Raw genomic sequence first — 12,614 nt, forward strand, 5'->3', positions numbered from 1 at the left:
GTGTGAGAAAGGGCTTGAGGGTACCCCATAAGGAGGAATTCCCAAGTGCTGCTTCCTGGATCCAAGTGGGTTTTTTGCGTTTGGGTGGTGGCAGAGTTACCAAGCCAAGGTCAGAGAAAAGCTGTAACCTTGGGAGTTTAATACAAGCCTGGAGTGGCAAGTATTAATTCTTAAAATTTTTGCAGGCCTCCACCTTCTGTACTCAAAGTGACAGAGTGGGGATTCAGCCTTGACAACTTAGGTCAGTGTAACTTTTATGTCGCTTGGGGGGTGGCTTATTCACACCCCTGAGTGACGTAAGTTATACTGACATAAGTGACAGTGGTGTAGACACAGCCTTTCAGGGTTATGGGAAATAGGTTGGGATAACTGGTGAGACATAAGCATGTCATTTCCAACAGGGTAGGGCACTGTCTTGGAGTGTAGGCTTTGCTTTGTTCACATTTTTTTCTTTTATATCATTCCTTCCTCTCTCCTTTTGTGCATTTTCCTAGCATTCTTCTTACCACTGGTGGGCACTAGTGGCAGAGAAGCCTGTGGGTTCAGTTCTGTTACTGCTGCTGTGTCTCCTAAAGAACAAAACTATAAGCATCCATGTCTAGGTCTTTTTTTCTCCTGTGGGATGGCTTGGAGCTTATAATTGGGGAAGGGGTTGTTCTCTGACTTTTGCAAAAAAGTGATGTTAGTAGAAGATAAGCCTTTCCACCAGACTGTCTGAGCCTTCTAAATTTGCCTTTGCAATATGGACCAAGAATTAAGACTTCCTCAAAACAAAGTCCTTTGCTTAAATGAAAGGACTACATTTCTGAACAGCCCAGGACGAAGTCCTTAAAGGCTTAATTTTTATACTAGGATATGAATATATGAAATTGGATCATCTTGGTTAGCTTGATCTAATGCATTCTGAAATGTTACTGAGAACAGGGCAAGTTTTTAATTTAGCTAAACTGGACAAATTGAAGCCAACTTGCCAGTTCGGCATGTGCAGAAGTACAACTTGCGTTGGCTATAGCAGTGTTTTAAATAGATTTTTAGATTGACCAAGCTAGCTAAGGTGATCTAACATCATACCTTTTTGAGGCATTGTCTTGACTAGGATTTAGAGACTCAGTTTAGAGAGAGGTGTAACCATTTTTCTGTCTATTATAGTCTTCTCTACAAATTCCTCATCCCATCCCAAATGCCTGTTTCAAGATAGTGAGATATTTTTCAGGCTAAGGGTTCAGGGTCCTCTGAAGACTTCTGGAAGAAGGAGCTCTTCAACTGTGACTAAGCAAATTTATAGTGGACTGCCAACTCTACTGTAGTTAAGGTTCAGACCAGCTTTCCGTTTAAAGCTCAATTCCTAGGTCCTTTAAAATCTACATGGTTGCTTGAATTGCCTTGAAATTTGATGTGCCCCATGGGGCCTGCAGGATAGAGGTAATGATCCAAATAATTTCATCAGGGGATTCCGAAGATACAGCCTCCCGAAAAAAAAAAGGCTTTTTTGAAGGCTCATGGTTTTTACCAACATATTTTTTTTAACAAGATAAGATTCAAACCAGAGCTGTGATCATTGCATCAGAGTCTCAGTTGCTTGAGAGTTGCCCCCTAAGACTGCATGCCACCTAGTAGCCCTTTGGAGAAGCAAAATTCACATGATTAGCAAAAGTTTAAGCACACCTAACACTTTTGAACTAAACTGAGTATGTTGAGCATGCATAGAGGCACAAGAGTGTTTGTAGCCTTGAAAGCTTCACAGAAGCTGGGGAGAGCTCAAGGGTCCTTTGTGTCAATAGTGTGGCACAGAGCTGGCCTTGCTAATGGGATTGTCAGCAGTGAGGTGTGGCATGAGAGCAGTCTGTGAGTGACAGGTTAGTGGAAGTACAATGTTAAATGGAATCCTATAAGGGTGAGGGGCTGTAACATTTAACAAGTGTGCAGTTGTTTCTGGGGAGAAAGCTTAGTGTTTTGAGTGTAGAACAGGTGTAGGCAGCTCCTGTTCAATACAGCTTACCTAAAAATGGTAAAATAACTATCACTTCTAATCCCAGGAGTCTCTGGGGACTGTATGCCATTCAATCAGGGCTTGTCTGATTTTTCTGAATGCAGAGGAAAATTTCCCTTACAGGAAGCTATCCTTCCTCTGAAACTACCTATTACCCACAAATTACTTGCCTTTATGACCTTAGTTTTGAATTTAACAGTCCCTACAACGTCTCTTGTCTCATAGTAGTGGTTAAGCCTGTTTCCTATTCTTTCCATTTTCATCTTGGACAAAGTCTCCCATTCCATTTTTCCACATTTACCTTGGCTTGATATTTAAAGGTCTTTGAAGTAACTTAAGAACATTTTCATATTCTAAAAGGCTTTGAATCATTTGTTCAGTATATTGGGGGGCACAGGAAGGCCATTACAGTCTCCAAGTGCACATCTTCATGTTGTTTAAGGCAGTATTTTGGACATCTCTCTACCCCCAGAAAGAGAAATCCCTTCTTGGGGGAATTAAAGGCTGCTCCAGGGAAGGGTGTGCACACTACCTTACAGTAACTACAGAACAGTCAACTGGCCTTATTTCATGTTTCATTATGTTGAATGTTGCTGCACTTGCTGATTCAGCATTTAGAATGACATTACTGTTAAATAGCTCTACTTAGGGTTCTGTGAGGATGGAATGAGAATATTTGAAGAAACTCAATTAGCAGACAAGCAAAAACCTTGCTGATCTACCAAGCCTTGTTCCACTGCTTTTCTAAAGTTTAAGGAAATGCATGTTTGTTTTTTGCACAGTATTTTTGTAATATTTACCACATTAATCTGCAAGACCCTTAGCTAAAGAATCTTGTAATATTTGTCTGCAGAAACTATTGTAGTTGTAATATCAGATTATCATCGGGGATTATAACACGAAAGTGAACAGTGTACTTCTGGTCAAAGGAGGTACTTTGATTCACACAATTCAATATTATGGAGGCAGTGACTGTTTAAGAATAATCAAATGTTGTTACTAGAGCTGAATTCTAAATGTTAATGTGTTAGGAGAATTTCCAAGTGCCTCACATTCACCAAGCTGCCTCAGGAATGGATTCTGCAACTGCTAGTGATGAAGATTCACATGAATTGGAGGAAGCTGGATATCATGTACAAAGAGAACCATTCTTCTTGCCAAAAATGGTAAGACAACTGGTATGTACAACTGTTTGACGACTAAATCTTATTAAACTGTCTTCTTTGGTATCTAAATAACCTCCTTTGGAACCGAAGTCTGAAAGTAAGTTTGAAAGCTGATAAGTGACTAAGCTAACAGAGGGATAGTACTTTTCCTCATCAGAAAGTTTATTAAAATTGAATAACTCTTAATCTTAAATATTTGCACAACAGATGTTGTTTTGTAAATGGTTTACTGTTAACTTGAACAACTCTGTAGATGTACCTGTTGTAGCTCTGCACCTATTTCTTCAACAGATAAGCGAAACTGACAAGCCAAGTTTTAGACCTGGACTAGAAGGCAGTAATTCTGATGAGATTTCTGATGGAACAGTCGCCAATAATTCCAAAATAGAATACAGTCAGTCTGCAGAGGATCAGGTTATTGGTTTATCGGTAACAGGTATGTGTATTTCATAGTTGTGTACTTCTTTTTGGTAAGTTTGGAGCTTATGTTCATAAATTGCTAATGCGCGCTACTTGAAAACTTTGTCACAGGGAAGACACTAAAATATAGTTGAGATTGCACTTCCTTTTCAACCTCCTTTAAAAAAAAAAAAAAAAAAAAAAAAAAGGCTAGGCAACTCTCCCCGAAAAATGAATACAGAAAATTAGTGTGACTACCTAAATCAAAATAAAAATGGATTGACCTCAATGTTACTCCATGTGTCTTGTAATTTAGAATCTTCCCAAAACAGTATTTTTACTAATTTAAAATGATAAACAGTTATGGTTCCAGAACTTCTCTGGTGACTAAGTACTCAGCTGTGTCCATCCACTTTTTGAGGCTGGGGAAAACAAAGCCCACAATGAGTAAACTTAGCAAACTGGGACAGTGATAGAGCACTCTTAAAGGTTGTTCATCCAAGAAATCAAGTTATATAGAAGGTTTTGGAATTCAATTGGTGCTGGGCATTCTTGCTGGGAAGGAGATGGGGGTAAAAAAGCACAAAATACACATTTTCTTAAGGTTAGCTCTCAATAGTTCAGTTCCTATCCCTCACCTCAATCTTGTCTGGCAAAGTTTTTAGTTAGCAATTTAAGAACATTCAGATCCTGAATCTGAGGAATTATATCCCTTCCATAACTCTCTTGTTTTAGGGCCTGATTCAAAACACTCCTGTTAACTTAATGGGCTTTGGATCAGAACAGAGTCCATTCATAGGTGGAGCAGCCATTTCTGCTGAGCTAATCCACTAAATCATTTTGGATGCCTGATAAGTGAAGGACTATTAGGCTGATCCGATGAAGGATACAATGTTCATCTGGCCAAAGATGTCCGGTTTGATGCTGCTGTCAAGACAGTGGACTGATTTTTGGGGATCATTTCCTTTTCTTTCGTCCTTTTGGCAACTCCTTTCTTTTTTTGAGGCTGCACAGAGTGCAGTTACTACTGACCAATGAGTCTTAAAAGTTATCTAGAAGGGACATACAAGTCAACTCCTCTGCCATCTCCTGTCTCTCTTCAGGGACCCCTCTCAGAATTGCCTGCTGCGTTCAGAGGGACTCTTTTTTTTCTGTTGGGTGCAGAGGAGATGATGCCTCAAGTTCTGCAGCAAGGGATTCTATTCCCATTACTTCATTATTCAGAAGAAGAAAGGAGGATGTTATCCTGTTCATTTGTCACTTCAGGCGTCCGATGTTCATCCTTTCTTCTATAATCCCCACTTTAGATCCCATGAATTTTCATGAATTTTCAGTTTGTAGATACTTCCATGTGTGCATTCGTTCAGCTAACAAATATCTGTTCTTTATGGTCAATGACCTTCACTATCCGTTCAGAATCTGACCATTTGGACTGTCAACATCTCCAAGGGTTTTTACCAAATCTCTCTTGGTGGTAGCAACTCACCTGAGGAGACAAGGCCTTTACTTGTACCCATATCTTGATAACAGGTTGATTCAGGGGCCACTGATCGCAGCAGGTCACAAAAGGAGGTTCAAATAGTTGTCCATCTATTCTCCTGGCTAGGCCTGAGGCTTAATACAGCCAAAATCCACCTTCACCCTTCACCCCAACCATTTTATAGTTTATATGGGTAGTGGTGGATGCCATAGCTGTAAAAGCGTACCTTCCTCAAGGAAAGTTTTGCGCATTGTCATTTCACTTCACACCACTCTTCTCTGCCAAAAATCTCAGTGAAGAGTCTGCCTCAGTTTGCTGTGACACATGTTTTTGTGACTCTGTGTGCAAGGAGGAGTCTCTACCCTCTTTAAGGATGGGTGAAATCTGTTTACCAGCTGATCAGGCACAGCATGGACTTAACTGTAGAGGTCCCACAAAAGTGCTGGAATCTCTGCTGTGGTGGACAGACCTTTAAAATGTCTGCTATGGTGTAATGTTTTAATTCTCTCCCCCGCCCCTCAAACCCTTGTTACAGACTCATTCAAACAGGGCTGAGGCATCTAGACAACCTTTAAGTATAGGTCCTGTGGTCCCGGGAGGAGCACGTTGCACATAATCATACTAGAATTCAGGGTTATCCCTCATGCAGGGCATCACAACCCAAATCCTGATGAACAGTAGTGTGTTACAGAAACAGATGGAGTGAGATTGTCTCCCTTAAATCAGGAAGTGGTATTGGTCCATCCTTCATCTTCATCCTAATGGTCTTTCACTTACCAGGCATCCAAAACGATTTAGTGGATTAGCTCAGCAGAAATGGCTGCGCCACCTATAAATGGAATCTTGGAACTCCATCCTTGATCAGAACTTCCTAGAGTGGTGGGTCCCCACCACCACAGATCTTTTTGTGTTGACTTCGGTAGCATAGTGTCCTATATTTTTGCTTCTGGGGAGAAGTCTGAGTTCTCTGGCAAATACATTCCTGATTCAGTCAGAGGAGAACTCCTATATGTTTCCTCCCATCTTGTTAAATCCCAGAATCCTGAGGAAAGTATGACAGGACAGGGGCCAGCTGATAGTTCTGGCATTGGTGCATCAGTTCCGGTACTCCAGTGGGATGCTCCTGACACTCTCCCCCACTTCCAAACTTTCCAGGCATCATTTCTCAGAACCAGGGTTGTATTTGGACCAGGCAACTCAGTATCTCACAGCATTAAGACTAGCTGGCTAGCTGTTGACAGGAGCTGTTCCAAGCCAGTAAAGGACATTTTGACACAGTACAGGAAGGGTTCTAAAAGACTGACACAGAGCTAAGTGGAGGTTTTTTTCAGTGTGGTCAATTAAAAGATCTCTTCAACCCATGGATTCCTCTTTCCTTGTTACCTTGGACAATCTACTGTCTTTGAAGCACTCAGGTCTGTCTGTTAGCTCTGTTGCAGTGCACTTACTGTCACCACATCATCCACCTTTTGAGGGTCATTCAGTTTTTCCTGCCCCACTGTATTAGGGTTTCAGGTGGGTCTGCTTCATACGTTTCCACCAGTCAATGGGTCCTTTCTTATCTAAGACTTGAATGTGGTGCTTCTATCATTGATATAACCTCTTTATTTAACCTATGTCATGTTCATTGTACCACTTTTCCATTAAGGCAGTGTTTTTGGTGGCTATTAATTTGGCTCACTGTGTATGAAATCCAGCTGTTGGTAGGAGGCCCTGTATACACCATATTTCCCAAGGACAGTGTTGTTGTTATACTGTGTCTGAAACTTTTACCAGAAGTGGTTTCAGATTTTTCTTATTTAGCAATTTATATACTTACCTGTGTTTTTGTTCCTAATTCTCATAGTTGTTCTGCATTGGCTATGTTCGGACACTGAATGTTCTTAGATTGTCTTTTTGACTGTGAACAGCACAGACATTTTGTAAATAGGCGCTTTGTGACTTTTTGAAAATCAATCTGAGGCAAACTGTTTCCTCTCAGACTCTTGAAGTGGGTCTCAAACAGTAGTAGGGTCTCCAATGTGTTGAACAAACAACCTCCTCTCATGTTAGGTTGTCGTCTGTGAAGGAACATTAATCCACACCATGTAGAGTCGAGCACAGGAGTTTATTACACACAGCGCTGGCGGAGTGTCACTTTCCTTATTAGGCTCAGAGACACTGCAGAACAGTTAATTACAATAGATTATATTGGGTGCTCGTTGGGAGGAGAGAAGCGACAGCTAGGGGTTTTCCCAAGCCCCTGGATTGGTTCTAGCAGCAAGACAAGATAAGCACAATAAGCCAATGGTCTAAAAGATTACATAATGGCTCCACCCTAGACTCAAATTAACATATTGCTGACACATAAGTAATTACCCCCAAACTATGTCTAAAGTGTATAGGTTAAATCAAAATTTTGGGGTCCAGGAAAATGAGGTAGCAGCTCTCCTGGTTGACCAACAGGTACATTCCTGGAGATTCAAAGCACAAAAGCAGTAATTAGTACTTAACAATAACAATTGTTTATAAGTTTATCCTTGCATTTCTGTGGGCTAGGATTGGCATACATCTGAGAGAGAGGAGGGTATCATAACTCGTGTCAGTCATATTAGGCCTCTCCCCGAACTCTGTCTGGGATCTGAGGGGTATTGTACCACTATCTCCTCCCTGCATTAGGGAGTAACCATGAGGCCTTTCTCAGCGCTTCATGTGTCTTTACCTCGTGGTAAGGATGCCCAGTTACACTCTGAGTTATGCTGACTCCGCGTACTGACTTGAAACACAGAAGGTTATCTGTTTACCCCAGCTTTCTCTTAGCCATGTATTGCTCTCTGTTAGCCAGCCCCCATGGTCCAGGCCAAACTGTGGACTCTGGGTCTGTATGAAAAGTTCTGAGCAGAAACTGTAGTTAAGATCTTACATCCACAGCAAATGGATTTTGGCCCTTCAGTCTGCTAAAGGTCAGGTAACCTCAGTAGTAGCATGCTGCCATGGGATTCCCTCTTTCAGAAATTTATAGGTAAGCTACTTGGGGTTTGTCATACGTTCACTAATCGTTACTTCATTGTTCAGCCTGTAGAAGAGACCCAGTTTGGCAAGCTGCCCTACAGTTATTTAGATAGGACTCCTATCACTTTCCTTCTCTAGGAGGTAAATTGATGGGATCCATGTAGAAAATACTAAAAGAGAAGACCATTATTTACGTTACAGCAGCTGTTTCTTCAAGATGCTTTTGGCCAGATAGATCCCACAACCTATCCTCCTCCTCTGTTGACACAGAGCACGGTATAGTTTTGGTGAGGGTCCTGACTGGTGGTTGGGATACTCTGCCTTGTATATCTTCGCTAGAAGTGGCGCAAATGTGGATGTGCAGCTACTGCAAATGCTGCTGGCCAAAAGGATTCTATGTCCATTTGCATAGGATGTATCCACTGCAGTAGGATACGTGTGGACAGGAGCATCCTGAACAACAGTTACTGTAAGGTAACTATTTATTTTTTCTCTTTTCTTATGTCCTAAAACTAAGTTGGGGAAAAAATGGATTGTCTCCCTTTGCTTTATTTAGTATTAAATATCTTTCCTTCTGTGAAAAATCAATTAGTATCACTACTGTCAGTACTTAAATGTTTATCTTTTATATTGTCCTCATAGGAATTTTGTAGCTCCTTTCTGTGTAAATGGATCTAATGTCCAGCTCTTTGAGTGCCTGCACGTCGATTGCACTTCAGTTGTATGCACATCCAATGCCACAGAGTGAAAGATTTTTTTTCCCTTAGCTGTAGCTGTCAGTGTGGTACACATGTCCTCTATTGCCTTCTGCTGCTGTATGATGGTTTAAAGGGCAGAGCAGCCCCAGACCTCACCTCAGTTCTTTCTTACTGCCCTAATTAGTAGTCAGAGTGCTTTGTCTTGCTTTTGAGAGTTTTTCCCCTTACAGGGAATTTTATTTTCTTTCAGTAAATAGTTTGTGGTATTTATTAAATTAGTATAGGTTTTCTTTATTTTTCTTTATTTCTCGCAGTGTTGGTTCTCTCATTTACCAGGTGGCCGATGCCTGGTACCAGGTTATGCCTTTGTCTCCAGGGTTTAAGCCTTGTGTAGGATGCAAGAAATCTGTGCTGGTGAGTGACCCTCATTCCAGCTGCCTAAAGTACCTCAGCATGGGTAGCATTGGAGACCACTGCCAAATTTGCAGGGATTTCAAGTCCCAAACAAAAAAGGACAGAGGTGAAACTGACACCTCCTCATAGAGCCCACTCTGTGTCCATCTTCTGAACCTTCTCACTTGGGGCACACACTGAGTTCTTCAGTATCTATGAGTAGTGTCCCTCCAGACACAGCGTCAGAATCTCGGCAATAATCCCCTTTCCTGGTGCCAAGAAAGAAGCACCAACCTCTTTGCGTCAGGAGTTGTTGACTCCAGTACTGGTGCCCTGGCTGTTGAGACCAACTTCCACGCATGGTACTGTCTGTTTCCATGCAACATCATCTGCACCAGAAAAATCTCTTGGTACCAATGCTGCTGGAGGCCTATGCAGCAGGAAAAGACCTACTTTGCCTTTTGGTGCTGGACTCCCCAATGGTACCAACACAGCTTGGGCAGTACTGGTGTATCCTCAGGCTCCAGTTATGGACTTAACCTCTGGGTCTTGATCGGGCCTTGGTACAATGGGCGGCTAAAGCCTCAGGGCATCTGGTGTCGTCTTGAATGGTGCAGTCCAGTGGTAAATCCATCATCATGTCCCTAGTAGCGATATCTCTAGTGTGATGTCCCCAGACCTTGGCACCACCTGGCACAGTACCACAGTGGTTGGGCTATTCAGGGTTCATCTGGGAGTGTGAGCTGGGCTCATATGCCTCTCCTTCCTGAGACAGACAGCGGCACTCCCATTCTTCTTTATTGAGGGTGTTTTGTTATTGGTACCCACTGGATGTCTAGAGACAGGAACCTTTGTTTCCAGTAAAGCCCAGGGTATGGCATAACTGCTGCAATCTTCGCGGGTTCCTCAGACTTTTAGATCTCCTAGCAGGAGGGATGCTAGTTCACATGAGGAGGTCCAGGACGCTTTTGTTGCTACCGATGTCAGTTCCAAGCAAAACCCTCATGGCTTGCAAATTTCAGAACCTCCATCCTGTGCAGTGCAGGAGTATCAGCCTCTGTCTCCTTTGTGTTCTTCCTCGTCACCAAATGATACCATAGGTCCTTGGGATACCGCAACTGTCCACGATGGCTACAGGGCTTACCAAGATCTTTTAAAGAGAGTAGCTACGTATCTTGATATCCCTGTTAAGGTGGTCCAGGAGATTTCTCATAGACTTGTGGACGTTCTGGGTTCGGCAGGCAGAACTGTGCTAGAAGGCCATATTAATGACAACATACTAGAGCCTGCCAAATCCTTGTGGCAGATGCCATCTTCTCTGCCTCCGACAGCTAAAAGAACAGAGAGGATGTACCATGTCTGTTTTCAAGGATATGAGCATTTATATACCCATCCTTCTCAAGGTTCCGTAGTTATTTCAGCAGTGGATGAAAGAGTGCGTCAGGGTTGTCCCTCTTCTGTCCCAAAGGGCAAAGAGGTAACGAAGTTAGACCTGTTCGGTAGAAAAATTTATTCTGCATCTTGTCTACAATTCCACATTGCTAATCCACAAGCATTATTGAATAGATACATCTCCCTCTTGGACAATATGCTTAAGTTCTCAGACCAGTTGCCAGAGGATGCCAGACAGGAATTCCAGGCTCAGTTAGATGAGTGCAAGATGATTGCTCGCACCTCTCTGCAATCATCCTTAGGTGGGGCAGATTCAGGGGCCGGAGCCCTGGCATCTGCAATATGTGCAGATGTTCATGGCTTCAATCCTCAGGCTGTCAGCGGGAGGTCTAGCAGCCTGTGCATGATCTCCTTTTTGAAGGTTCTATCTTTTTTTCGCAGAAATTGGATGAGATGTTCCACGGTCTCAAAGATTCAAAAGCCTTGTTGAAATTGTTGAGAATTGGCACGCCTTTCCCTAAAAGAAAACAATTCTGGCTTAATCTCTGCAGAGATACCTACCTTTCCCACTGAGACAGCCTGATTAATATAGAAAACAAGATGAAACTGGAGAAGATGAACTCTTTCACTTCAGCTGGTTCTCCCAGACTGTTAGGAAATCCCCAATAGTCTGTGTGCCTGCTTTGTCAAAGTACCAGATTGCAATGTACCAGTTTCTCAATCCCTTTTTCTTTTGTAGAAGATTACCCATTTCCTATGTGCTTGGTCCCATATTACCACAGTTTGATAAATCCTAAGTACTGTGAAACAGGGATACACCTTGCAGTTTATTTCTTCTCCACACACCATGTTCCTCTTTAGGGACCACTCATGAAGATGTCTTCATCTGAAAAGTGCGGTCTCTTCTCAGTTTGAGAGCTACTGAAGAGGTTCCTACTCTTAAGCGAAAGAGAGGTTTCTATTCACGCTATTTCCTGATTCCAAAGGCAAAAGGAGGTCTTGGCACCAGCCTTGACTGGAAAAATTTGAACAAATGTTTTGCATGGTCACCCTAGACTTCGTTATCTTCCTCACTGGGTCCCGGCAAATGGTACGCTACCCTCAACTTGAAGGATGGATATTTTCATGTGGCAATTCATCAAAGCTGCAGGAGAGTCCTAAGATTTCTGGTCATCAGCACCCATTATCAGTTTACCTTTGGCCTGTCTGCTGCCCCACAAGTGTTTACAAAATGCATGGTGGTAGCTGTGTTCCTAAGGAAAGCAGGGGTGCAAGTATTTCCTTACCTAGATGACTGGCTGATACAAGGTCAATCCAAGCTCCAAGGAGTAGACAGTGTGTTCAGGATCCAACACAACGTCAGTGTTCTGGGGCTGATTAATGAAGATAAGTCAGCCTTCTACCCAGTTCAGAAATTAGAATTTATAGGAGTGATCCTGGATTCTATAGTAACCAGAGTGTTTGTACATCAAGCCAGATTCTAGACCTTGTTAAACATTTCTATAGATCTCCGAGCCCATCTATTTACAACAATAAGAAACTGCCTCAGACTACTGGGCACGTGGCCTACTTACATGTATGTGGTTTGGTATGCCAGACTTCGTCTCAAAGTTGCAGTTGCAAGGCTGGTTGAAGTTATGTACTTTCTGGCTAGTCACCCATTGGGCATGCTGATTTGAGTGTCTGCAGGAGTGCCGTACACCTTGGACTGGCGGCTGGATCTGGCCAAAATATGTATGGGAGTTCCATCTGCCCTGCCCTTTTATCCATGTTGACTCTGTTCACAGATGCTTTTCTAGGTTGGAGAGCTCACTAGGAAACCTACCAACTCAGGGTCTATGGTTTCATCAAGGTTTGGCTCTCCACATAAATGTGCGGGAGTTGCAGGCAATGCATCTGGCCTGTCAGGATTTTCGTCCTCACAGAGGCCACTGTTGAAGTTCTGTGTGAACAGAGGGAGGGGCCACATCAGACCACGTTTGTCAGAAGGCAATACATCTTTGGAAGTTTTGTATGTCCAAAGTAAATCACGTAAAGGCTTCCTACCTTTCTGGTGTTCAGAACAGCTTGGTGGATCACCTGAGCAGATCACTGGGACTGGGGGG

The 12,614-nt window shown here is 42.7% G+C and overlaps 1 protein-coding gene across 1 annotated transcript in view; it reads left to right on the forward strand.

Annotated features, from left to right (window-relative positions):
* The window catches only part of CEP192 (centrosomal protein 192), a 215,417-nt gene that overhangs the window by 62,655 nt on the left and 140,148 nt on the right, over window positions 1–12,614 (forward strand). Inside the window, exons 19-20 of the mRNA XM_075124731.1 lie at window positions 3,022–3,168; window positions 3,448–3,592. Coding sequence (XP_074980832.1) covers window positions 3,022–3,168; window positions 3,448–3,592 — 292 coding nt within the window. The remainder of the gene's footprint in view (window positions 1–3,021; window positions 3,169–3,447; window positions 3,593–12,614) is intronic.

Source organism: Caretta caretta, chromosome 2 (assembly GCF_965140235.1).
Source record: "Caretta caretta isolate rCarCar2 chromosome 2, rCarCar1.hap1, whole genome shotgun sequence".
In the NCBI taxonomy this organism is placed as follows: domain Eukaryota; kingdom Metazoa; phylum Chordata; order Testudines; family Cheloniidae; genus Caretta; species Caretta caretta.